General features: G+C 42.4%; 11 protein-coding genes across 11 annotated transcripts; 5 read left to right on the top strand and 6 right to left on the bottom strand.

Moving 5' to 3' along the window:
- Window positions 1–283: 283 nt before the first annotated feature.
- BDB00DRAFT_884169 (40S ribosomal protein S27) lies at window positions 284–1261 on the bottom strand (the record flags this gene model as incomplete). The annotated part of the gene is made up of 3 exons (XM_053128306.1): window positions 284–414; window positions 503–611; window positions 1259–1261. The coding sequence occupies 3 exons, from the start codon at window positions 1259–1261 to the stop codon at window positions 284–286; spliced, it is 243 nt and encodes an 80-aa protein (XP_052976693.1).
- Window positions 1262–2785: 1524 nt separating this feature from the next.
- Window positions 2786–3604, top strand: BDB00DRAFT_735455 (uncharacterized protein; the record flags this gene model as incomplete). Its single annotated transcript, XM_053118381.1, has 1 exon — window positions 2786–3604. A coding segment is annotated over one exon (819 nt), but the record flags the coding sequence as incomplete, so codon positions are not given.
- Window positions 3605–3965: 361 nt separating this feature from the next.
- Window positions 3966–5719, top strand: BDB00DRAFT_961010 (general substrate transporter; the record flags this gene model as incomplete). Its single annotated transcript, XM_053129722.1, has 3 exons — window positions 3966–4168; window positions 4268–4546; window positions 4645–5719. The coding sequence occupies 3 exons, from the start codon at window positions 3966–3968 to the stop codon at window positions 5717–5719; spliced, it is 1557 nt and encodes a 518-aa protein (XP_052976691.1).
- A 35-nt stretch (window positions 5720–5754) lies between these two features.
- BDB00DRAFT_961006 (uncharacterized protein) lies at window positions 5755–8719 on the bottom strand. Its single transcript, XM_053129721.1, has 9 exons — window positions 8575–8719; window positions 7840–8482; window positions 7667–7773; window positions 7211–7573; window positions 6912–7118; window positions 6646–6841; window positions 6361–6572; window positions 6031–6258; window positions 5755–5936 (listed from the first exon to the last, which is right to left on the bottom strand). Exons 1-9 carry the CDS (start codon window positions 8626–8628, stop codon window positions 5919–5921), a joined length of 2028 nt encoding a protein of 675 aa, XP_052976690.1. The 5' UTR covers window positions 8629–8719; the 3' UTR covers window positions 5755–5918.
- A 43-nt stretch (window positions 8720–8762) lies between these two features.
- Window positions 8763–9062, top strand: BDB00DRAFT_768783 (uncharacterized protein; the record flags this gene model as incomplete). The annotated part of the gene is made up of 1 exon (XM_053119766.1): window positions 8763–9062. The coding sequence occupies one exon, from the start codon at window positions 8763–8765 to the stop codon at window positions 9060–9062; it is 300 nt and encodes a 99-aa protein (XP_052976689.1).
- Window positions 9063–9274: 212 nt separating this feature from the next.
- BDB00DRAFT_875323 (uncharacterized protein) lies at window positions 9275–11305 on the bottom strand (the record flags this gene model as incomplete). The annotated part of the gene is made up of 3 exons (XM_053127338.1): window positions 9275–10225; window positions 10307–10393; window positions 10466–11305. The coding sequence occupies 3 exons, from the start codon at window positions 11303–11305 to the stop codon at window positions 9275–9277; spliced, it is 1878 nt and encodes a 625-aa protein (XP_052976688.1).
- An 842-nt stretch (window positions 11306–12147) lies between these two features.
- BDB00DRAFT_931221 (uncharacterized protein) lies at window positions 12148–12998 on the bottom strand (the record flags this gene model as incomplete). Its single annotated transcript, XM_053129032.1, has 3 exons — window positions 12148–12417; window positions 12612–12776; window positions 12843–12998. The coding sequence occupies 3 exons, from the start codon at window positions 12996–12998 to the stop codon at window positions 12148–12150; spliced, it is 591 nt and encodes a 196-aa protein (XP_052976687.1).
- A 602-nt stretch (window positions 12999–13600) lies between these two features.
- On the bottom strand, window positions 13601–16375 carry BDB00DRAFT_768872 (FAS1 domain-containing protein; the record flags this gene model as incomplete). The annotated part of the gene is made up of 5 exons (XM_053119773.1): window positions 13601–14679; window positions 14761–15177; window positions 15281–15385; window positions 15487–15735; window positions 15865–16375. The coding sequence occupies 5 exons, from the start codon at window positions 16373–16375 to the stop codon at window positions 13601–13603; spliced, it is 2361 nt and encodes a 786-aa protein (XP_052976686.1).
- A 2226-nt stretch (window positions 16376–18601) lies between these two features.
- On the top strand, window positions 18602–20107 carry BDB00DRAFT_790323 (uncharacterized protein; the record flags this gene model as incomplete). The annotated part of the gene is made up of 5 exons (XM_053120952.1): window positions 18602–18666; window positions 18752–18847; window positions 19076–19176; window positions 19662–19814; window positions 19989–20107. The coding sequence occupies 5 exons, from the start codon at window positions 18602–18604 to the stop codon at window positions 20105–20107; spliced, it is 534 nt and encodes a 177-aa protein (XP_052976685.1).
- Window positions 20108–20312: 205 nt separating this feature from the next.
- On the bottom strand, window positions 20313–21061 carry BDB00DRAFT_790322 (NO signaling/Golgi transport ligand-binding domain-containing protein; the record flags this gene model as incomplete). Its single annotated transcript, XM_053120951.1, has 3 exons — window positions 20313–20721; window positions 20808–20905; window positions 20948–21061. The coding sequence occupies 3 exons, from the start codon at window positions 21059–21061 to the stop codon at window positions 20313–20315; spliced, it is 621 nt and encodes a 206-aa protein (XP_052976684.1).
- A 686-nt stretch (window positions 21062–21747) lies between these two features.
- Window positions 21748–23579, top strand: BDB00DRAFT_768875 (Alpha/Beta hydrolase protein; the record flags this gene model as incomplete). Its single annotated transcript, XM_053119774.1, has 6 exons — window positions 21748–21990; window positions 22068–22219; window positions 22308–22395; window positions 22462–22567; window positions 22643–22681; window positions 22741–23579. The coding sequence occupies 6 exons, from the start codon at window positions 21748–21750 to the stop codon at window positions 23577–23579; spliced, it is 1467 nt and encodes a 488-aa protein (XP_052976683.1).
- Window positions 23580–26432: the final 2853 nt, after the last annotated feature.

The following is a 26432-nucleotide window of genomic DNA, read 5'->3' as shown; positions in this document are numbered from 1 at the left end:
TCTTCTACACCAAACATGCAAGAAAAAAAATAAACGACAGACAGAGTCACGTTACATTTTGGCTCGAGAATCATTTTTTGCTTTAATGTAAAAAAAGAGAACACGAGAAACACAAAAAATAAGCCTATTGCTGTTTCACAACATTAAACATCCATTACAACCAACTTAGTTGATCTTTCTGCGGAAGGAAGAACCTATAAGGAATAAAAAAGAAGACAGTTAGTTGATTTATCCGAATAACAGGCACAGATTGGTCTTCTATGACCAAAACTGTCAAAGTTTGCTATCTGTAATATAACATACCTTCGGTCAAACGTGCGCGACCACCGGTGGGCTGGCACAAGACAGTGCCGCACGAAGAGCACAAGACAACAGTCTGTGCGTGGCTGAAGACAGTGCTGATGTTCAAGCAACCTGTAATAAGTGTCCCACGATTAATAAATTAACTGGACTTCCTTTTGCACTTAACACAAGAGCTACAAAAGTAAAATTGACTATTTACCAGGGCACTTGACATCCATGAAGTAGGAGTTGGGAGAGGCAACAAGTCTCTTCTTCTTGTGGCAGCGCTTCTCGTGCTCAACAGAGGGATTCAAAAGGTCGACAGCCAACTACATGTGTATATAGGAAACACATTAGTAACGCAATCCAAGCAATGCACAATTCAAGCAAAGCAAAGCTAGGGCGACTCCTTTTCGAAGCAAAAAGACAAGGTACAGTGAATAAGCTCTCAATCGTTTTGCTTTTCTTCGTTCTCTCCTTGCTCTTGGGTGATCACTCGGAAACTGAGAAGGCTGAACTGTGTTGGAGGGCTGCTGCGAGATTCAATTTTCTCAATGGAGAGGAGATTTTTGTTGGATATAAATCGTCGAGTAAGAAATCGTTTGGGTTTGTCGACCACGTTGATTCATCCGTCGTAATCCATCCATCCATCCATCCATCCATCCATCGACGCAGTTCATCCATCTATACTCGTCTTTTTGCTTCTTTTGAAGTGCTCGAACCTTGTACATCCTCCAAACTTACAGTCATTCTGCAACTAGCAAAGGCGCGAGAAAGGGAGGGGCATCATTTCGCCGGTTCGCCATACCTATTTGATACTGACCGATCGAGGCTACAAGATTTGAATCTCAGTTTCCCAATACGGAACAAATGCTTGGTTCACAATGTTAACCGGTCATAAATATAGTAACCATCTATTAAGATTAACCTTCGTAGTAGCCTTAAAAACAACATAATAGCAAACATGTAAACATACCATGGTCTCTATTATGTGGTACTGTTTCTCTGCAGCGATATTGTAGAATAAAAACGTAAAGAGTAACAAAAGCCACTAGTAAAGGATTTAAACCAGAAAAGAAACAATTTGATAATATGTACGCATGCTGCATGTAAGTGTGACAACATTTGTTCCTACATAGAAGCAATCCCAAATGCTATGTATGCAGTTATCAATAAGATTACCACACAAATGCACATGTCAACTACAGCAACAACAAATTCACCGCGCTAAGGAAAAAAAAGGTACAACGATAATATCAACAGACAGGTCGACATCATTTAGCCTTCTATTGCTAAACGTAATAAACAAACGACCTAGTATAACAGCCTCGCATGTCTCAGGGTATCTAACAAATAGAGTGTGTTTTCTAAAAAGCTTTTCCCCTGTTTTTTTTTTTATCTTAAGGAGAGCACAGCAGCATGCTGACGGGGGTTAAGATAGCAAATAAAAGAAATTTTAATATGACCTTAGCATCAACAAAGGAATAATAAACTTTAGATATGGTGACCTTTTTAACCGAGGGCAATCTCCAGTAGTTGACTGATCCCTTTCTTCTCTTGATTTCAGCTTCCTGTCACTCCTCCCTCTCTTTCCAGCCTGCGCCTTTTCTTTTTCCTGTTAATGCAGCTTTCGCGCTCCCAACAACAGTTGTAGTGGTATCACATGGAAATAATTTACGAAGCGCGACGCCCCCTTTCCGTGGATGTTCTGACGGCGGTTCGGCAGTATGATGGAAAACAACAGCAGTTACCGGTTAGCCGCGATGCCAATTACGACAGCAAAGATCAAACAACTGCACCTGACGCCAAATTACAGAAAGCAGTTGCTGGAACCGGACTAGCGCTACCGAATCACGAAAAGCTTGTCAGCTTTAACAAACCGTTTCCACCCGTTATCAGCCAGAGCTTGTCATTAAGATCCAGCAACAAACGAGCATCGTGCCCTCGAATTAATTTTCAAGGCTATGATTCATCCGACTTAATGCCACAACTGCACGACTTGAACAGCAATAACGATGAAAGCGATCAAGTGACATCACCACAATCACCATCGAAAGATATGAAGGGTCTCGAGAACAATGCCAGGAGCAGCATCTGTGAAGACAGCGACGTTGTGACGATAATGGAGCAATTGGACTCTCCCACCACTGCTCCTGCGGTTCTTTATAAACACAATGGTAGTACTTCAACAAGCAGAATGCATAGTCCTGCTCCCACCACTACCAACGTTACTGTTGAAGATATCTCGTCTGTGAGTGTTTCTGATCAAGCATTGGCCGTTTTCCGAGCCACACGAACGCGCCCACAACTCACCATGTATGAACGACTGGTTCGACTTTACCAAGACGCCATCAAAACCAAGGACTTCATTTTGCAAGTACAATGCACCACCTATATTTTAAACAAGCTATCTACGATGCATACAGAGTCAAACGAGCTTGCCACAACGACAGTGAAGTTGTTGAAGAAGCTAGCGGGACCTCAGGGAATGACGAGACCAGGACACCCAGACGCACAATTTATGCTCGGGAATTGCTACGGCACTGGTGCGCATGGCGTTAAAGTAAACCATAGCAAGGCATTCAACTGCTATTGGCTGGCATCCAAGCAGTATCATCCAGAATGCGCGTATCGAGTTGCCGTGTGCTATGAAATGGGAGTTGGCACAAAGCAAAACTTTCGACGGGCCCTGGAATATTTTCGCAAGTCGGCCAAAATGGGATTCCCGCCAGCCATGTACAAGCTCGGACTGATTTTGATCGATGATTCTCAGTCTCCAGACAATCGCCGCGAAGGTACTTCTTGGCTCAAGCGCGCTGTTCAACGGACGACTGCTGCTCCAGATCCTGTGGCATTGCACGCACTAGGTAATGCTTTCGAACCTACAGGGTTCGCATTGGTCCCGGATGTGGAATATGCCCGGGAAGTGTTCATCCAGGCTGCAGAACTTGGATATGCACCCTCTCAGTACCGATTGGCAGTTGCATACGAAACAGGCGATCTTGATCTCCCAAAAAACGAACGATTGGCGGTTATATGGGCTCAAAAGGCGGCTTTCCAAGGGATAGCGGATGCACAGTTTCTTATATCGTGCTGGCACTTGAATGGAACAATGCAGAACGTTCAACAAAACTCGAATTTGGCGTATCGATGGGCAAGGCAAGCGGCAGAAAATGGTCATACGCGCGCTATGTTTGCTTTGGCGTGCTTTTACGAATTTGGAATAGGAATAGAGATGGACTTGGAGACAGCAGAGAAATGGTTACATACCGCGGCAGCCAACAATGACAAGCTCGCCATCCAACGCGTGCGTGAGCTCAAAGCCCCCAATGTCGCCTCTACAACGACACCAAAAAGGAAGGGAAAATCCTGCATTTTAATGTAGTAACTTTGTACATGTAAACACCCTCTTTATTAACTGTTCTCCGTTATCATTTTTACTTCTTTGTTCTTCATGGTATAATTTACTGCATGAAAGATCTTGATTTGGCTTGTTAGGCATAAACAGAAAAATTAATCATTCCAAACAAACACAAATCAAAGCATCCTCTCGGATTTGCCAAATTTAGGTGGTGTTGGAACAGAAAGCAAACAAAGAATAGACGCGAGGAATAATTGTTGCTACAACACAAGAATTTTCCAGCCAGCAACTAGTTTCTTCCTTCTTCATCTTATCTATTCTTATGGAAAGAGACTCTCGTGAAGCACGCTATCCAGTCCGTACTGTCCTCTGTGTGTTGATATCATGCATTGGATCATTCAGTATGGGATGGACTATTGGTTCACCCAACTTACCCGCAGAAGCAACACACAGCTGTGCCAACGGTGATGCACATAAAAGCAACCCAAATTTTCCAGATTGCTTACCAATGAATTCATCCATGTGGTATGTAGCATGTGATGATCGCTATGCGATCAATACTGTATTCATTGGTATAACCTACGAACATGTTAGTACTAATGACGCTTTTATTGTGGTCAATAGGGGAATTGTCGTTTCTATTTTCTGTATCGGTGCTTTGATTGCAAGCTTTCTTGCAGAGCCCGCAATGACACGGTTAGGACGCAAGGCCACAATCGCCATATCCAATGCCGGCTGGATTGTCGGAGCGATTGTGATGGGTCTGGCCACGTCGCCTGTTGTATTTGGGTTCGGACGGTTTTGCGTTGGATTATCCTGTGGAATGGGATCCGTCGCTACTCCAACATACAACGGCGAGGTCTCGACAATATTATTTCGTGGTGCAATGGGTGTATGCAATCAGTAAGTCACTGTGGCAACTATTGCACATATCTTAGGCCTTTCCTCACAGAATTTGAATTTTTTATGATCAACTCACCACAGCAATTTTTTGATAATAGGCTCATGATTGTCTGTGGCATCCTTGCATCAAATGCCGTAGGAATTTTCCTATCAAATGTGCCCCTCTGGCGCGTGAACTACAGTCTTGTGGCCGTTCCAGCTCTTCTTCAAATTTTACTCGTGCCGCTCCTTGTCGAATCACCACGATACCTTGTATCTATAAACAAAGATGAAGAAGCTAGACGAGCACTACAGAAACTACGTGGATCACAGTACAATGTCGAGTTTGAACTCGAGGACATCATTCAAGGCCAGCGTCAAGCAACAGCAGTTGATACCACTACCATTAGCTCCAGCACCACAAACCATGAAAAAGGAGACGTCGTACACGTAGCCACGACTACTGCAAATGCTGCTGTCGTGAAAGAGTCCCAAAAGAGCGACGAATGTAGCTTTAGTGATCTTTTGCGCGATCCACACCTGCGTTATGTCACATTGACCATCATGATCCTGCATATGGCGCAGCAGTTCTCTGGTGTGAACGGTGTCATGTACTACTCGACCATCATTTTCCGCCAATCGTTCGGGGCAGACCAAGCACGGCAGTTGGCGTTCGCTGGTTCAGCTGTCAATTTGGTTATTACACTGTTATCAGTCTTTCTGGTTGAACGTTGTGGCCGTCGATTCTTGCTCCTGCTTGCTCAAAGTGTCGGTGCTCTAAGCGCTGCTTTGTTAGTGATAAGCGGTCACTACAATATACCAGCTTTGACGAGCACTGCGGTCATGGTGTTTATCTCGGCCTTTGCTATTGGATTGGGACCCATTCCCTGGCTACTGACATCCGAACTAACGCCGACCCGCGCAACATCCAGGGTAACGGCCATAGCAACTGCTGCAAATTGGTTATCGAACTTTGGCGTTGCTCTCATGTTTCCGACAATGCTAAATAGGATTCAGTCATATGCATTCCTGATCTTTGCGGCATCACTTACCTTGTCGACTATCTTTACGTTCCGTTATGTGCCAGAGACCAAGGGGCGTCCAATTGAAGAGATTACTAACGATATCACCGCGCGTGTTCTACGTAACAGAAAGGTCATTAATGAAACTGAATTCCATCATGACGGTCGATAGCGATAATTTATTTGTAAATAGAATAAAATACCATATTTTCAAATTGCAATCAAAATGAGGCAAATATGCTTTTCTTTGAGGTAGATATTTACAACAAACGAAGTAGTGCATTTTTTTTTATTTTAATCTTCATAATTGCAAAAGTTAGAATGGATAATATAGCTTGCTCACTCTAACTAGATCGGATGAGGGAATTAATTTACTGGTCTTCTTGTTTCTACAATGTAGACAGATGCATGGTTAGTCAGTGAAAGTGTGTTTTATGCAACGACGAGATACACACGTGACGATTATTATGTACATATATTTACCTTCCATGCACGTGCCAACTCAAGCAGTTTGTTAACGCGACTTTGCTCTTGGTCATCGGGGAAAATGTAGTCAAAGTATTCTTCCCAAATGATATTGTCATCCGTAGAGTCAGCCGCCTTTCTTCTCTTACGAACAACCTTGGGCATCTTGTCCTGTACGACCTTTTGTGTCTCTTCTGTTCCGTTGTTCTCTTCAAAGTCTTTCCATGCTTCAAGTAATAACACCCGCTGTATCACAAAAAAACAAGTAATAGTTGGTTAGTAAATATAATCATCATCCATCATCTATACAACATGCGAGCTCATTGAATTTATTGGAACAATACATACCTCGTCTTTAAGTTCCTTCTTCTTTAAGCCATCATAGGCATCCATGAAAATCTTGCGCGCACGCTCCACACCTTCGTTGCTGCCCTCTTCATAAGGTATAGAGAGTTCGAACTGCGCAAAGCTGATAAAGACTTTGACATGCTCGGTTCGTTCCAGAAGGCGTAGATATAAATCGCGAGTCTTTTCATATTCTTCTTCGCTAATTTCAAAGTCTATGTTTTAGAAAAAATATATTATCAGCATCATTCCATTTCCATAAACAATGCAAGCGTGATTTGTCCTCACCAATATATGCTTTCCATAAGAGTTCGGGCATATCAAGCACAGGTTGACCAATTCCGAGTTCGAAAATGGAGCGACAACGGTCAACTTCACCAAGAAGTTTTTCAAGTTCTGCGAACTTGATCCATGCCGAGCAGCTCGTGGGATCATATTCCAGATATTTTGAGTATAAAATTCGGCAGCGGTCAAAATCTCGTAGCTAGATACGACAGTGGAAATTAAATGTGAGTCTATCAATTTCTAATTTAATGGCTACTATTGATTCATACCTGCATCTCGAGGTCAATATAGCCCTTGAACAACTTGTTCTTTGGACACATGCCAATGGACCGACCCAATAATTTTCTAGCACCTTGTACATTTCGTTGGCGAATCTCAAATTGTGCAGCCAAAAGCCATATTTTTGCAAATGTAAAGTTTTTGTGTGGAATAAGGTTCAAACATTGAGTGTAAACTTCTCTTGCACGATCCATATCCTTTATAATATCAGATAATAATATTTGAATTAGAATTTTGCATATTTGGCATCGCGTATATCCCCCGGACTATTACTTCCGCTTAAAATTACCTCGGCTTCCAGCTCTTCGTATAGCGCATAATTGATCCACAAGTAAATATAGCGTCTCCAATAGCGCTTTTCGTTTGCTGGTGGCGCCTGGCCAATGGCACGCTCATATACTTCACGAGTCCTTGAAGGATCACCAGCAGATTCTTCCAATCTTGCATAATCGAACCATACATCGTAGTTCTTTGGATTGGCTTCAATATCGTTTTCATACTGGACTCGACGCTTGCCCAGAACCACGTCTTCAATACCGTCCCTGTCGCCATATTGCTTTTCAAAGTTTGTGTATTGGTTGTACAGAGATTGCGATTGAGATTTTGGCAGACGCTCTAAGCCGTATTTGAAAATAACACGAGCACGTTCAAACTTTTATACATATAACAAAACATGTAGCTTAGTATTCACTCTGTTTCCGTATTCATATCTTTTTTAAAGAATACATAATATTAATTGGCTCACCTCTTTCATCTTAATTTCAAACTTTGCAAACGCCACCAAAATCTTTTGGTCAAGTTTTTCTTCACCCAAAAACTCGAGCGCCTCAGCATATATTTCACGGCATTTATCTGTAGAAACATGCATGAATAAGCGATCATCTTTTGTAAACGGCACAATAAGCCAGATATAGTTACCCATATTGTTGTGTTCCTCTTCAAATTTAGCCCACTTGACCCAGTTCTTTGAATCGGGATGGATACTGACAAAACGTTCGTACAAAGCATGCGCCCGCTCCTCTTCATGATATCTCAGCTCCATCTTGATATATGCCTGCCAGGCGCCCTCATCAGGCTCCCACTTCATCCAGCGTTCAAACACATTGCGCGCTTTTGGTACATCGCCGAGAGTCTCCTCCATATACGTATACTTGTACCAAAACTGATCCATGCGCGGTAATAGTGTCGTGGCACGATCAAGTAAATTACGCGCGTGATTTACATTACGGTTCTTCATTTCCATTTCCACGCATCGTAACCAGATTGCCGGGTTGCGCGATTCAACATCGAGTGCACGTTCATAGACTGATCGCGCCCTCTGCAATTCCATCTGTGATTCTTCCCACGACGCATATTTAAGCCAGTTGCTGACATTCAGGCGGTTTTTACGGATATTGTCTTCAAACTCTTTTCGTTTGCGTTGTCGAAACTCGGACAGCTCCTCCAAATCGCTGATCTTTTGTCGAGGAATCTGATGTGTTGGTTCCAAACGGCGATCATGGGCTTCTCGTAAGATCTGTTCGGCTGTGATTTGGATTTCCGCGGGAGCCTTATTCTTGACCTGGATGCATCACATTATAAACATTCAACGAGTCAATAAACAGCTCTACGTGTAGTTTAAATAAAAAGACGTGTAGGTGTATAGAGTTTTACCTTTGGAGGTCTAGGATTTTTGCCAGTGGCACCTTTTCCTGAACCTCGATCCATGGCAGTCAAAGAAGATGTAAAAAGCAGATAGAAGAAAAGAGGGCTGCTTAGTTCAAAATCCGCTGGGTTTGGTTTTGTTTTGTTTTGCTCTACTCAAATAAAAAGCACGCACTTCACCCTTAACAAAAACAACAATGAGAAGTCGTGTATTGCGTGACATCAACGCACGTCAAGTCCTTGCCGACAGTGAATTGACTCGTCAAGCATACCGTTACATTACCCGCAATGAAACGCTTCCCGCCCGCGTCCGTCATCAAGCACAACTCGCACTTAACAACATGCCAAAACAATCATCTCAAGCACACATTCACAATCGATGCGTTGCCACCGGCCATGGCCAAGGTATTCTCAGAGAATTCAAGTTGTGTCGATTCCAATTCCGTTTGAGAGCTTTGAACGGTGAACTGCCTGGCGTCAAGAAGGCATCGTGGTAGATCTCGTCTTGTATAGTAATACACAGGCACATACACATACGCAACAACATACACAGCACGTACACACATAAACATACTATCCTCTCTCGTTTCCTTCCTATTCCTCCCCAGAGAATAGCGTAAAAAGTTTTCTCATATATTTTTCTATGTACAGTAATCAACACCATTTTTATCTTCTTTTCAAAGAAGCAATAAAAACTTTAGAGATTAAACTAGCAGCATTGCTTCTCGATTACGCAAAGTGGACATTTGGTAAGCGGAGTAATAGGCTCCTCGAGATGGCTACCGTCGTCGCCGTCGTCGTCGCCGTCGTTATGGATTGATGCAGGGGCATGGGGTAGTGATGGGGAATAATGCGGGATATCAAATGATGGCGATACACTATGCTTCTGATTATCTTGTTCTTGTATAATCCGTCGTTCGTCTATAATTTCCATATCCACATCCACTTGTTGCGCATGTTTTCCATCAATCAATATCAATATTGTTTCGAAATTATAGTCGAGGACATCTTTAAAACGACGTCTGCTTGCCACTGCGCTTCTTCGTAATCGTACGATGACATCCACATGCCCGCCAGCAGGCAGTACGCCTTGTCTTTGGAAAAACTTCAACTTCCCTCTGGCGGAGAAGAGTGAATAGGTCTTGACTCGATGTGTGGAGTTACTCGATATCCGTAACTGCGAACTGCCAAGTTGTACATTATCCACAAGGAGCTTGCATTGCAAAACGAGGCGGTCGGGCTCAAACGTACATCCGCCGGATGCGGCAACGCTTGTATCTTGACGTTGAGATAATGAGTATTGATTAGATTCTTCCTCAATGTCAGTATCGGATCGGTCCACTGCACGAATACGACGTAATCGAACAGTACCAGAAACGACGCCAGTGTTGGTGGTATGGTCACTTTTGTGGTCTTGTCGAATTACAGGAATTGATACGTATTCGTTGTTGCCGTTGGGGTTATTAGATGATGACACATTTTTGGATTTAGTGCTTTGTCGAATGATTGACTCATCAGGTGATTGGCGCTGGTGTAGCTGTTTTCGTGCTGCTGCAGTAGTAGTGATGGTAGATGTGCACTTTTGTTGTGATGATGGATAGGGATCATTATTTACAGGATGAACTTTGTAATTGTGTGATAATGAATGTGGAAGCAGTTTCTATATATAAAAACACAAAAACACAGTTTTCGATCAGTAACTTGCAGGCATTACTAGTAGTCTGTGTAAAAGGCAACTTACAAAGCTTTGCAGAAGCAAGTCATCATTATCGTATGTTTTACTATTTTTTCGGCTACTTTTTATCGACAAGGCTACTGTTGAGCGCACCTAAAATATCAACAGTTGTAATGTGTGAGCTAGTGATTAGTCAATTAGTGTGAAGCAGGCAGTTTATCGTACCTTTTTCTTATTGTTACTATCGTTTTTAGTACTAGTTTTATGATCAATTTCAAGATTGGTGTTGTCCCATATTTCGTCGAATGAATCCAGTGGGAGGGATCGTGCAGCAAAATACTGGCCAGGTGACATGGTGCGTGGAGGTGGTGATGACGATGTTCCCAAGCGTTGTTCTCTCTGACGACGCCGATTTGAAGTGATGGCTGGATTGATCAAAGGAGTAACGCTGTATTTTTCGTCGACGAGATCTTGATTCGGAATCCAGGCAGGCTTTTTGCCATTGCTACCATCACTACTGCCGCCACCGTTTCCGTATCTGCTGCTGCTATTGCCGCCGGACATTCCATGCTGGGATCTTGTCAATATGTCACCCAGTATATCTTTATCCGGATGAATAGATGCATCAGATAACCCTCCTTGTGCACTACTCGGACGGGATCCAAATGGTGGAAGTATGTCGCCAACAAAGGGCACTTGCTCCAGTCCACGGAGAATCGACCCTGTTCCTTCGCTACCGTTGTACTCATCGTCCTCACGATAAAGGCCATCGTCGTCAAAGCCGTGCTTCATGTTCCTGGATCTTTCCTCCTCTTCGTTGACGTTATAGTATTGATCCTTTCCGTTGGTCAAGGAATCGTGGTTGAGCGAAGCCGCACGTGCATCAGCAAGGTGCTTTTCAAAGTCTGCATCGAGTGATTGTTCGAGCCGATCTAAATCCTTGTACAAGTTCAATTTAATCTTGGATGAGCGCGTTAACGACGATTTCCCCTTGGATCCCTTTTGCTGTAAATATCCCAGAGTCGAACGACTAGGATAGGGTTCTTCGTCGTCGTCAACGCCCATTTGGTCCAGAACTTGGGAATGTGGGGGCAGCAGGAAGAATTGGAAAAAAATAGCATACAGCAGCGCGTAAAAAAAAAAATCAACAGCCGCCGTATGCAGGAACGTAGCTTGCATCCTGTGTGCCATTGTCTAAAACAATGCCCCCTGGCACCTTGTTGTGTTGTTGTTATTGTAACTGCCTTGTTTGTACAATCGATCATGTACAGTAGCAGAGCTAATCAAATCATCGTCATGTGTTAGAGCTACCGTTACTTAAGCCGTAAAAAAAAAGATGCATAGTGGACAGACAGTACGCAATTACACTTTTTAAACATGAAGCTTATCGGTGCTCTTGCATTATGTGGAACACACTAGACAGCAAAAAATGATGCTTATTTTAAATTTAACCTCAAGCTTGTTTACATTGATGATCTTTCCTTTATTTATGTTAATTGTGTGTATAGAATCAAGAAAAGAAACGCTTAAAGGGGGCGTTCAGGGAGAAAATGAGGAGGAATATGATGTGATGTGTTTCTATGATGAGTCTCTATCTGTTTTCGGAATATGAAATAGCGGGACACAGTAATGTAGATCTTTGTTAACTTAAAACTAACGGGTAAGATATACTATCCGCTTGACTGGCAATTGTAATAGTTTGGTTTGAAATGAGAGGCCTTTTGAGGTCGGTATCCCGATGGTCATTTAAACAGACGTGGCCGCTGTTGATTGCGTAGCATACAGTGAATGATATGTTTTTGATTGTCTGCTGCGTTGGAGTCAAGATGCATATAGAGAACGTGATCCTGGTCATTTGGCTAGGGGCGCTTGGCAGACAAAAGGCAGACAAAAGGCATGCAAAATTGTTAAAGAGTTATTTTGTACCTGCAAGTCTGATTGTCAGAGATGGTAGCATCACTGTTGGTCAGTTCCAAGTCCAACAGCTGATCCGCTAAGCCTTGGTCTGGATCAATGTTATAGAGTTGCGCGAGAATCCGTCTGAAGGAGATCTTTCGTAAATTCTCGGCATAATCGTTGCCGATCGTAGCTGTCAACAGGTCAAACCGCACTTGGATCTGTAACCAGATCAAGAACGGCGGTAAATAACCATCGTCATAACGGAAAGGATAGCGGCGCTTCATGGTACAATACAGTGGATCATGTTACGTTCGCCAATTGAAGATTAAATTGTAAGCACCCTTCCCTATTTAATAGAAGATAACAGTATCAACATTAAATTCTAAATCAGCCAATAAAGCGTTCTTTTGGTCACTGCGGTTCCTACAGTATCGGTAACTGATCACTTCTTCTTGGTCATCTCACAACTTACCATTTGATCTTGATGATGCGGTACAGGTTCTTGGTAAACGATAAATGCTAGTTCAGTGACAAACAAATGCCAACACTCGATATGGTAATAGTAAAAGATCTCATAATAGTGTATTAATCGGGCCGTGATAGGCGAAAAGGTCACCATCCGGTGATACAAGTGCTCCTGAGATTTCGCATAAGCGTATAGTTCTTTAAAAGGCTTCGAACGCTGCAGTATGGTTTACTATACTTGTCCATCGGCGTAGCGTTGATAGACACGCCTCTCGTAGTCAATAACGACGTTGCTGCTCTTTGTTGTGGTTCTATTGTTAGATGTGCGGATTGAATGGATACACCAATTGGATGATATGCCAATTTGCATCTTAGGAGTATCCGTAACTGTCATTTTATTTCAAACCGATACAAGCCGGACACTGAATGGCAGATAAGTTGAACAACGTAGTAAGTGCAGTAAATTCGTTGCAATGGATATCTTCCTGATTACTTCACTGCAAGGGAGCGGCAAAATGAGATCAGGGTACATTCATTAATATCCTAGATGTAAAATCGATTCTACTAAAGTTTTGTTTTCGTGGTATGATGGGCTGATTGTTGCATACAATCACCCTTTTATATTCACGTATATGATAATAATTTTTACTGTTGCGTTAAACTCATCAGAACTTTTGGTTTGCTGTCTATTAACAGATAAGCTCTTACTGTTTTAGTAGTATCTATAGTATCTATTTTTGCTTTCTTCTGAGTAAACCTTTCAAGTTTGTATAATTTCCTACCGTATTTGGAACTGGAGTTGGATTTATTATTTACAAAGCTTCAACTGTTGCTCGGAAGAACGAGCTCAATGATATGGTATTTTTCATTCAATTTTATGCACCAAAACTACTGCTGCCATGCTACATTTCTCTGTGACATAGTGATGAAACACCGATCAAAGATAATGATGTGTATGATGTGGTTGCGAAGAAGAAACAGAACAAAATGACAAAACTAATCAATGCTGCGGTAACCCAGGCGTCTACGTGTCCAGACTTTGTAAATAATGAAGCCACAGCCACCCACGATGCTTGCTGAAATAAGCGAAATAACTGTAACGAGGAAAATAGACCACCCCCAAGGCAAGCCAAAGAATCCGCGACGAATAGGTATCAAGACGCCATCCATCATCAATACGCCACCGTCTACCTTGCCTCCGACGGTACGCCCCATACCAATGACATGAGCGGGTGTCTTATCGGATCGATCTTTCACCAACACCATCAAACCGCCGTTGTCTTCTTCACGGAAGATAACCTTATCATACTCTGATAATGACGTCGGATATTCATTGTCATGTTTGCTTGTGATCCAGGTGTCTTGCCAGCCGATAGGGATAAGGTGCATTTTTGCCAGACGCTCAAGCTCATAAGGATCTTTTAATAGCTGATCCAGATCCATATGAGCAAATGCACGATCTGATGGTGTCAGCACAATGTAGTTGGTACTATTCAACTCGTCAAGCAATCCCGCTCTCTCGAGCACCTCGAGCATTGAATTGGCTTCAATGCCCACTAGGATATCACGCGTGGTTATCTCCACATAGCCCGGTATCTGCACACCATCGATCTTGTGCACTACACCATTGCCAACGAGGATATCTGTGTGGCCGACAACAGCTTGTTTAGAGCCGGTTTCGGGCGCGCTCACGACGAGTTTGCTACTGTCTCCTTCGCTAGGGCCGATACGGATCGTGGCATTAGCTAATGTCGTCATCTCATGGGCATCTTGTACCATATCTTCACGGTATAAAAGTCCTTGCGCAACATGATTACGTAGTACGCTTTGGAGATGCGATTTTCCAGCTGGATGCATCAGGTATTGTGCCACCAATCCCAGATCGTGGAAGGCTTCGTTGGTGGGCACAAACATTGTAATGCCATCAGCGCCTTTGATATCATCAGCAACTTCCGATACATAAATCGTAGCAATAAACGTGGATAGGTTCAGATCAATCACAAGTTTTGACAGGATGTCGCCAGGAAGTTGTAATGGTTCGGAAACTTGATAAATGTAATTGTCTTTGACCACAGCTACATTGTAGATGAATTCACGTCAGCGATAAAGTATTCGATTATGATGTTAGAGAAACTTATAGGTCACTCCAATTTTACCTGGATCTGCAAGCACTCGAGAATGTTCGAATCGGATGGATTTACCAGCAGATTTGACAGGTGCTTCGTTTTCAACAAAAACTGGGATGCGCTGTGGGGCACCTCCAAGGCGAGATGACATGAATTGAGATTTTAAAAGAGAACCATCAATCAAAAGATCGGGAGTAAGTGAGCCACCGATGACATGATAGCTTAGCCAATCCTTTTTTATGCTATCGGGTATAGAGTCTTCCTTGATATCATCGTTGCCTGGAGCTAGGATGGTATATTTCTCCACATCGTCTTCGAGGTAATGTTTAAGACCGTAGTCGTCCATAAGGGAAACCAGCTTTGTTGAGTTAAGACCATACAAATACTTGCGAGTGTTGAAGACGACATTGTCGGGTATAGGCATATCATCAAGTATGTGGACAACCCCTAGATTGTTAGGAGGTTTAGCTACAATTATTGCTCAAATTTCCTTTTTTGGCACTAGGGTTCCCCTTTCAATCTTGGCCACTTTATCTCCCCAGGATCTTACCATTTGCTGCCAAGACATCAGTTTCCGTCACTGGAACGTCATTGACAGTGATTACATTGTCCTTGTTAACGCCTACCACAAGCGATTCACCCGAAAGTGTCTTATCTAAACGATGTTTGTTCCACCACGTTAATATTGAGTACAAGAAAAAGTGAGTATTTGTAGTATCGTTGGACAGTCTATGCGCACTTTATAAAGTAACTTACAGACTGTTTTGCCACTGGGGAATTCAGCAGAATAAACGACGTCGCCGACCACCATGTACTTTAAAAGTCGATCCAGATCGTCGATGCCGTACTGGGATACGATGTAATCCTTTTCGACTGGGTTTAATCGATTAAGCACGCTCTGCCGTGAAAGAAAAACTGTAAATGGTCGAGGCTGCTTCAGCTTATCGTCAAGGCCAACTTTCTGTAAAAAGCCATATAGCTCCACGTTGCTTTGTATCGAATCACCTAGAACCAATAGGCAAAGGAAGGGCAGTGAGTCTCAGACAGGAATGTATGCATTAAGGCTGTTGTGACCCATATGCTGACGATCTTTTCAGAAAAGCAGAAAAAGGAGATCGGCATTTAATAACTTACTAAGGGTGGGTGGAGGTACAAGCACTTGATTGATGACTTGAACATACGTCTGATTATTGACAACGATATCCTTGTCGATAATCTCGGCACCATTGATATATGGTTTCCCTCGACCCTTGCCGGGCTTGCCATCCTTTGTGATCTTTATGCGCTGGCCAGCATCATCGGAGCCAAGAAAACCGGGCCGTATATAGAGCGACTCTAGCAACTGCCCGTGAAAGAAATCTTCGCCAATCATGCCCACCGGTAGCAAATGGTATAGTAACATTCCTTGTGTAATCTCGTCGCCTTTGAACCTTTCAAAGGCATCGTTGTCGGGTGCGAATAGAGTGCCTGCCTCTAGACTGTTGACATGGGGAACAAGCCGAGTTCGTTGTAAATGCTCGATTAGTTTTTCAAAGCGAGAATCTTCCGACAACACGTCGATTATCGTCTTATATGCGAGCACATGATTGTTAATTAAAAAAAGTGTAGTGGTAAGTAATAGTAGCAGTGAAGTTCCAAGTTGCATGGTTGTAAGTAAAAGAGAGAAGAGCTGAGTAGTAAAGGGGAGTCGTTATGCAACAAAGAACTACATACCCGCCGCGATTCAAAGTGGGTGAATTTAAATTAAACGTGATCAAAGTTTTGATGGGGTACTGCCCACTGGACCACTGCGCACCACCCCCGCCCGGCGTCCCCGTCTTTCACAATCCTCCCTAATCAAGGTAGTTACTGCGATCGTAGTCCAAATCAGCCTTATGTATTGTATACGCACTTATGATAACTCGATCCGCATATACAGTAAATACTGCTTTACATGCTTATCACGCAAGTTATCTCTATGATACATGACATGAATACCACCAATTTACGCCACTCAGGGAGGAGAAAAAGGTGTGTTTCCAGCATTCTGGGCGACCTTGGTACCTTAACTAGCTTAGTACGTAGTTGATGTAAAAAAGTTTATTCTTACGCTTGTCGTTATGTAGAGAACATGCACTGCAATGCTAATGCATTGCCCAAGCGACGAGCCACTTCCATCTCTTGTCATTGCCCCTACAGAACGTCATCCATTTTCAAAAGTTCTTTTTCCTGTGTAAGTGAACAATAGAAACAACCCTTTATATAGCACATAGTGGGGTCATATTCAGTGTAGAATTTCCTGGCGAATAGCATCTTTCTCGACGACTTTGGTATTGATCCTAGCTCTTGTATGTATGCGAAAAAATAAAACCTGTGAAGCAGCTTTTCTTCACACTTTTACATCTGTGTTTTTGACGATCTATCTCCTACAGACACCTATGCCACTTAACTTATCCTTTGCCACTGCGCAGGAAAATTATTCTAAAGAAGGATTAGGCTCATGAGAGTATGTAGGAAGATGCACACATTCGTAATCTTGATAGTACATATTAATTTTCAACGTATGTAGTCGTGCGTGTAAATGCACTTGGCACATTGTCTATGACAATATAACAATCTTTCATGTGCGAATCCTTGTCCATTTGATCAGAAGTCATTTTTAAGAGAGACTAATAATGCAGCAGCCTGTTACGGTTTTCGAGCTTATGTACTGTATCCATCAACCTTTCTCTTCTTGGTAGGTGGTGGTTTTGCCGCAGATATACAGCATAGACAGTCGGGTGGCAAATCAAAAGAGCACCCTTTTTTTGTGGACCAAGCCCTTGGCGTTTCGTACTAATATTTCGAATGCAGAAGACCATATAAATCGTTGCTGAATATTTCATCAAGATTAACAATCCAGAAGTAAGTATAGTAATACTGACAAATACCAGATATATTCTATTGCGATACTTTTTGGGCGCATGCATACACATCAGAATTTGTCTGTCTACTGTCACACAGCATCGGTGCTTGCGCGCTTACATGCAGACAACTACCGCCGCAGCACGGTTCCCTTATCTGGCTTTTGGCATTCCACTCACACGTAATTCGTCGTTTGATCGCGTTCCTTCTTTTTCACAAATCGTCCTCGCACACACGCCTCGTCACCACAACGAAGATGTCTGCATTTTTCATGGTCTCCTCAAATTCAGACAATCACAGTGAAAACAACGACCGCCTATCAACAGCAGCAGCACGAATGCGGAGTCCAACCAGCGCAAACTTCAAAATGGGCGATTTCGAACTGGCTATATACAACGAATTACGACGATATCCGCCAAAACGGACACGATAGCCTTCAACTACCAACAGAAAGCCTGCAAGCCATTGATTGCCGAAAAACAAACGATACTCATACATACGATACTATCGTCGCGGACGTGCTCACTCTAGCGTATCTGCTGTCATCACCAATGAAAAGAATACGGAGACGTACACCAAACTGAATTTTCTAGGCGAGATAAAATAGAAGCGTTTTCTTTACCGAATATAAGAGCAAACACCTACGTCCATTGTCTTCATCTGGATGTATTACTGTATTACGAGCAACTAATATTGTATATAAACAACGCACGGATCGTTCCTCTTCTAACTATATCATAAGAGGGTTTGCCAGATGCTACAAAGTGCAAAGTCCTCAGGGGCAGATCAAATCAGGAAAGATACCTATACTCACCAAAAATTCAAACGGATTGTAGACACTTTGAGATGCTCAGAAGTCGTGACCGGTTGACCGAACCAGAAGTACGATTCTTTCTCGTTCAAATCCTGGACGTTTGTCAATACCTGCATGACAATTGCCTGATCCATGGTTATTATCAAGCCCAGCAACACATTTGTGGATAAAAACATGCATGTGAAAATCGGTGACTTTGGCTTTGCTTCTGTTTTACTAGATCCAAAGGCCCGTAAACGGTGAGCGAGAGAAGATTTTAGTGTGGGGCCGGTAGATACTTCGTACACAACATATGTATCGGGAAACTAACTGACAAATATAAAGACACACTGGTATGCCAAGCTATATGGAACCAGAGATCTTATTTAGAAACAATGGCTATATCCACAAAGTTGATGCGTGGTCCATTAGTAATATGATGTAAGTTACCATGACACTAAGAACGAAAAAGGAAGGATTGCTCCATCCGACTGATCTCGTCGTTCTGGTTCTCCTCACTGATAACTTCACTCTACTTGTCGGTACGCCTCCCTTCCAAGAAGATAAAGTAAAACAGATTTACAAGTAAGCGCCAGCACTGAGTGTTATCCCTGTAAAATTGCCTACACACTCACTAATGATACCTGCTTTTTTCTGTTATTAAATTAGGTGGATCAGAGCGAATTGGAAAAAGCCTTTTTATGAACTACCAAGTCACCTTATTGATGATGCTAAGGATTTGGTCACAAAAGTTCTCATCAACAACCCTCGTAAGTATAAACTCTTTTTCCGTCATCGTTTATACTTTCAATCGCCGGCTCCTATCACTATCGAAATCTGGTCTATGGCTCGACATATTAAATCGACCACTAGCAGTGCCACAAATCCTCCGCCATGACTTTGATGAAGAAAAAATTATCATCCACAATTCCAGTGGCTGCATTACACCGCATACCAACCAATGACGAATTATATCCGACAGAAGGTATACGTCGATCACCGACTGATCAGCATTTTCAAGTACATGTCAGTTTTATCAACATAGCAAATATCGATACTTTCTCCAATGGCAAATAAACTTTTACATGTAGGGAAAGGCGTGCAACTCGCTGTCTCTCTTTCTCTTCTTTGGAACATATGGCTGTTATTCAAAATCCATAGTAGACCAATCGCAGTAGAAGATCGACCACGCAAGCGCAGAAATGTGGGGCCGATGAGAACTGAAACATACCACTGATACCGTATACATCACCAGTGGCAACAAAAGCTCGCGAAAAATCCAAAGTGTCTATTCTCGAAACATTGGTACGTGCTTCACGGGAGCTTCTGGAAGAAGCCAAGAACAATGATGCGACTACTTGTCAAGGAATCCTTGATATGGAATGGTCTCATTCGAACGTATTCATGGGTAAGTGGGTTGATTCCACATCCAGGTAAATATTTGGTCAATTCAACTCAAGAGACATATGAAACAAGCACAGGCTGAGGTTAACGGTCTTTACTTTAGTTTATCTTCTTTAACCACATCAAACTCATCTTTACTGCATGTGCAACACGACTAATATACATACTGTATTAAAAGAGCGGCAACTAAAGGTGTACGCATTAAAAGATGCTGTGAGGACAGACGACGAGTTCCTGAAGAGCGCACTTGTATTTGCTCGCGCCGTACTGGATGAGCAAGTTATCGCGTATGGCTAAAAAGGTAGGTTGTTGTAATTAAAAAAACACATATCACATTTAAATATATATAGTATCTTTTTATAAAATGTACATTGCTTGGGAAGTTAGGTTAGATGGGTGAGGTGCGGTGAGGGTAAATATATGATGTGCTTTTCCAATCCAACAATGGTAACGATATCCAAAAAGTACGTCATTGCCATCCATTCCCCACTCCTGAGATCCACTAGTCTTCGCCTGCTGGAACCTCTTCTTCTAAATAGCGGATGAGCTTGACGCGTATTTCTGTCGCATCATCACCACGAAGCACATCGCTTACAAATGCTGTTTCCACCTGCATTTGTACCATTTCCAAAGCACCGCGTAATACACCACAGTAGATGTTAGAATACCATAATCCGCCTTCCAGGGCATCCTCTGGTAGTTCGACAAACTCGGTTAACGGATTCTCATCAAATATGAGCGAGAACTCCTTTGAATCTGAAGACCAGTTTGCAACGTTGGGTGCAATGTTGAGAAACATTCTGAATCCTATCTTGCTGATGGCTTCGGCTGTGTCCCTGAATTCAGTGCAGCGTCCGATGCCCGATCGTGCCAAAAAGTCTTCGATTAAGCGTTGACCAATATTGTAACCCCTGAGAGAACGAGATTGTCGATGGAGGTCAGAATATTTTTCGGAAGTGTCCAACAGCAATGGCCTTTTCAATCTCCTGCTTCTTACATTTGCTCGAGTTGCTTATTCACTTCACCATAATCTTCGTAATCTTTTACGAGTTGCACGACTAAAGAGCCGTAAGTTAAAGTGAAAAGTTCGGCGTTCTATAACAAGTTAATAACACGAACAATGTAAGCTTCTTTTACGGTGATATGTGGTGTTAGGTCCGGCAAGGGGAAACTTGCAATTTTCTCGACTTTGGATTTCCAGACTTCTTCGCCTAATGCTTTAAATTGTTTTGCTGATGGTGTAGTTGACATGATGGTGTGTGTATATAAAGTTAAAAAAGAAAAGAGAGAGTGCGCGATAATGTGATAGTTGCACACTAACTCTAATTTGAGATCCAGTTTCGCATTTCTAGATTTTCGCGTATACAGGCTTGTCATGCCAACTACAGCCAGACCAATCGAAGGATTAAATCGTTGCTATATTATAATCAAAAAAGCTGATCCGTTTCATGTTAGTTGTTCATGTTTGTAAGTAGCTCTTTTCGCAATACTTGACCCTGATGGAAAAAACTTCATAACACATGGGCAAGAGCTTAAAAAACGATGACATTCCACCGTCGTAAGAAGTAAATTGAGTCCCGCTCTTGATGATGTTAGTAAAAATAAATATATTCACACCATACTTCACGAAACTCCTAGCTATCTTCGAGGAAAACGCACAACATACTACGAGCATAATTACTGCTATCTTCTAACTTGCTAAGTGTGAGCTGAGAAGATTTGCTTCTAGTTCCGTTTTTTTATGTTTGTTGTTGGATGCAATCAAAATAAACGCATTTATTTTTGAGCACATACATTTCACTATAAAGCTGACAACTTTGAGTATTTCGCTTCTTCTACTCGAAAACAAGACTTGGAGGAATTCCCTCCTTTTTTGCCTTCTATTCCCTTTCCTTTTCAAAGACAGTTATCTTGACTATATTGGCTACTATAGCAGCATGTTCTTTTTGCCGACAACAGTTTATCTGTTGCTTTCATATGCCCTGATTGCTTGTCTCTGTCAAGCTGTATCTCTTAAAAGCAACAATGACATTGTTGTCACTAGTAGCACCGGGTCTTTGACGAGCAAAGGCGACTTTGCACCCAAGTCATTTTTATCGGTTACCCATCCATCTTTTCCACAATATCTGATTCGGCTGACAGAACCTGATGCAGAAATTTGTGATCCGAGTGTGAAGCAAGTAAGTGATATAATATATACTGCCTTTATTTGTCAAAATAAAGATATAATTACTGATCCTGATTATACTATCAACAGTACAGCGGATATCTAGACTCTGTAGAAGATGACAAGCATTTCTTCTTTTGGTTTTTTGAATCACGAAACGATCCAGCCACTGATCCAATTGTACTTTGGCTTAACGGTGGTCCAGGGTGCTCATCAATGACTGGTCTCTTTTTAGAGCTTGGGTAAATACAGGATATACATTTTAGAGTTTTCACCGCAAATGAAATATAGCGACTGAGCATATACATGTTTCTGTGAATACGATTTCAGACCTTGTCAGTTGAACGAATTTGGAAACGAGACGTATTACAATCCTTATTCCTGGAACAACAACGCAAGCCTTATATTCTTAGATCAGGTAAACAGAAAGGATATCGGCAAGAGAGAAACCCTTATTGACAGCACAACACTATACCTGATATAGCCGATCAATGTCGGGTACTCGTATGGATCTGGAAATGTCAGCGACTCGGTTACGGCTGCACAGGATGTTTATGCATTTTTGCAGCTTTTCTTTGAACGCTTCCCTGGTAATATATTAGCAGAGATCGGGTGACATTCTAATCTAGAATCTAACCATCGTATGTCGTTTGCTCCAATTGCAGAGTATAATGGCCTTGACTTTCATATAGCCGGCGAGTCATGTAAGTATAAAAACGCATCTATTATTTCTTTACTTACTTTCTTAAACACAACACAATAGATGCTGGCCACTATATTCCAGCCATCGCTACGGAGATTGTGGATGGCAACAACCTTGCTGCTGCTGAAACGACTCACGTAAACCTCAAGTCATTGCTCATCGGTAACGGTCTAACCGATCCATCAGTACAATACGGATATTACGGCGACATGGCTTGCAACAACACCTACTATCCAGTATTAGAACAATCAGCATGCGACAAGATGGAACAAGCCTACCCTGAATGCAAAAAGCTCATTGAAATGTGCTATGAAGATCCTGTACCGAGAACATGTATTCCCGCCTCGAGGATTTGCAACGAGGCACTCTTGGAACCATACTATGCATTAAGCGGCCGGAATCCGTACGACGTTCGCAAAACCTGTGCATCTGTGGACGACAATCTATGTGACGATAAACTAGGTCTACTACAGACTTACCTCAACCGTGCAGATATCAAGCACAAGGTGGGAAGCAGCGTCGATTCGTACTTTAACTGCAATCTCGAAGTGAATTACTTGTTCCAGCGCGCTGGCGATTGGATGCGACCTTATGTGAACAATATTCCGCGACTTTTGGACCAGGACAACGTCTCAATCTTGATTTACGCTGGTGATGCCGACTTTATCTGCAACTGGATTGGTAACAAGGCGTGGACCCTTGAGCTGGAGTGGAGCGATCGTGAGGCTTGGAGGCAGGCTGAGGATGTCGAGTGGAATCAAGTAGGCCAGATACGTAGCTCTCCAGACGGCCGATTTGCTTTCCTGCGCGTTTATGGAGCTGGACATATGGTGCCTGAAGATCAGCCCCAAAACTCTCTTGCATTTTTCAATGGATGGATTCACGGGGGTCTGTTGTGACGGTAGTCAGCAGTAATAGCAAAGACCCCTTCTTGATTCCAACTGCTTGCTTTCTCTTATCATATTATCAGATTCTTTATATAATATTACTGTTTATAATGTGCAATGCCTTTTGCGAAACTAAACTTAAGCCACAGCCCCATTCTGTTTGCAACATGGTATACTAAAAGTTTGGTAACTCTTTCCAAAGATAACACAAAATGTTGCTGAAGCGTAAACTCCTTTCTTCATATTTATTTTAAAAAACGTTTACTGTATCATATAAGGATTAACCCTGGATTGTCTTGCAAAACTTGAATTTTGTTCCCAAAAAGAGCGGAACTGAATTTCACTTAGAGTATTTCACCTGTGTGAGCATATGCAGCAGCCAAGCTTATACTTGTCCTTCTCGAGATTCAGCGATCTTCTTTGTTAAAACACCAATCCGCAACGACAGACAATTAGAGTTTGCTTGCATTAGAGAAGGAAGATCTTGTGGAAAATAAAAGACACCAATGCGCTGCTGGTTGATCTGAGCACATTGTCACCAAGTAGCCGTGCATCGTGGTTGACCTAGCACTGCATTGACGCGTAGCAAATATCTGTTGTTGCGGATTGGTGTTGACAAGAAGATCGCTGAATCTCGAGAAGGACAAGTATAAGCTTGGCTGCTGCATATGCTCACACAGGTGAAAAACTCCAAGTGAAATTCAGTTCCCGCTCTTTTAGGGAACAAAATTCAAGTTTTGCGGATTGTCTTGGTCTGTTATCCTTGAGACGCAACCACTGTGTACTTGACATCAAGAGGGGCATCCGCAGCATGATAATCATTGGGCTTGGTTGGATCTTCAGCAATTTTACGGCTAATCTTGAGCTTGTTGCCAGTACCCATGACAGTACGACAGTCAAGCGATTCGCAAGCATTATGCATGGTCTCATAAGGATAAATGACGCTGAAAAGAATGCGGTCAGCCCCCACTTTCGAAGTGCAATTGGGGGTTCCAGTGGAAAAGTGGACCGAAGTGGTTAACCAAATGTTCTTGTCAAGATTGGCCTTCATGCCGAGGGCCTTTTATATCTTCAAAACAATGATGAAATTGCCAAAATAGAATGGGACTTTTGACCCAGCAGATGGCCGATGCTGATGTCCAAGTTAGGGAAACAATCAAAGGCACTCATAGGAAAAAAAAGAGTTTTCCATGTATTCAAGAACTGAACTAGCATAGCTTAGGATGTAGCCTATAATCAGTGCATTCGTCTCTCTGGTCGTGTGCAGGGCAAATCCATAATACAATGTCAGTTTTGATGCCATACCTTCCTAAAAGCGTTTAATATATTCATGGTTCGACAGACTTGAGAGTCATTGTCTTTGCTAGTTCGCCCAAGCGTATCACATATTCGGAACTCTTTGCTTTATACGATAAGTGCTACAAAAACAGCTCAGGATACGCTTAGTTGAACATAAATGGCCAGAGTCATAGCGAAATACAAAACATTCAAGCAACGCAAATTACTTTGGTTTATTTAGGGGTGGCTACATATTTGATGTGTTGTGAGCATGCACACATCGCCGTTTCGAGAGGATACAAACGCATTCATCATCCTGACACAAAATCAGATCATTCTCAAGATAAATTCCGAACGGTTGGAACGATTTTGCTCATATTGGGTGTAGCATTGTTTCGGTGCATCGCAGATCCTGCAAGTTAAAAACTCTTTGAAAGGACTAAAAGGCACATACACATATGTTTCTGTTTATTGGCACGTTAAACAAACTGTCATAGAAGGTTATCAAGGTATTTGGTGAGCAATCCATCATATCAGAAAGCAGCAGCAACTATGATACGAGCAACACCAAACAGATGACCAGCATGGGCGACTACGGCTATCCACTACCATTGGTGAGCACACAGGGTTGTATTACTTTCTATGTTCCTTATCACCAAAATAGTTTTTGAGTAAAAGCTATGCACGCACCGCATTCACCAGACTCTCATCGTTCTGTTGCTTATGAGTGAGCGAGTACGACGAAACTTTTGAGACTCTGGGCCTGCAGTTCGCTCCGTCATCGTAGAAATCCGTTCTGACCGACTCGAATGCTGACACGCTATATTTGGTATGGTCATCACAGGACCTTCATAGCACATCAATGAGCCTTTTGCATTTACGTTAGGCCTGTTCCATCATGTCGCATGCTGATTGTTCTGATACTAGATAGTAGGTGTTGTTACAAGCCGTGTCGCCGTTATACTCGTATTGTACTGATGGATCGGTTAGACCGTTACCGATGAGCAATGACTTGAGGTTTACGTGAGTCATTTCGGAAAGTCGTTTATTTACACCTCACGGATGTGATATGGTGCCTGATACGAGACACATGCAGTGCCCGCTCGCTATAACGATACATCCCGTGGGACCAAAAACCTATCGTTATATCGAATATCGTTATACTGTAGCATGCGGGCACTGTATGCAAATTTAAGTGACCAAGTCTTTTACCGTATCTATTAATTATTTGATATGTTTATACAAAGCACTCCTACGCCAGGGTAAAAAGTACAAACATTATTTTTACTATTATTATTCAGTTTGAACAATTCGGATTCTTCGTTTTGCATATTATACTGGTTCCCTGTGCGTCCCCAGACTCGGGTCATCAGCCGCAAGCGGCCTTTGAATAGCTTATATGCATTCCCAAATTGGTTCATAAACCCGCGCCAGCGCGGAAGCTCTTAATAGATTATTCTCACTGAAGGCATACACTTTTACAAAAAATACAATATTCTTGAATGCATGGATTGAGTATTTGATTGGAAAATAATAACAAGATGCAGGAGCTTCGCCTCATTGTCACCAAGCTTGCATACTATTAAA

Source organism: Zychaea mexicana (assembly GCF_025766255.1).
Source record: "Zychaea mexicana strain RSA 1403 chromosome Unknown BDB00scaffold_71, whole genome shotgun sequence".
NCBI lineage: Eukaryota > Fungi > Mucoromycota > Mucoromycetes > Mucorales > Lichtheimiaceae > Zychaea > Zychaea mexicana.
This window is presented reverse-complemented; position numbering and strand designations above follow the sequence as displayed.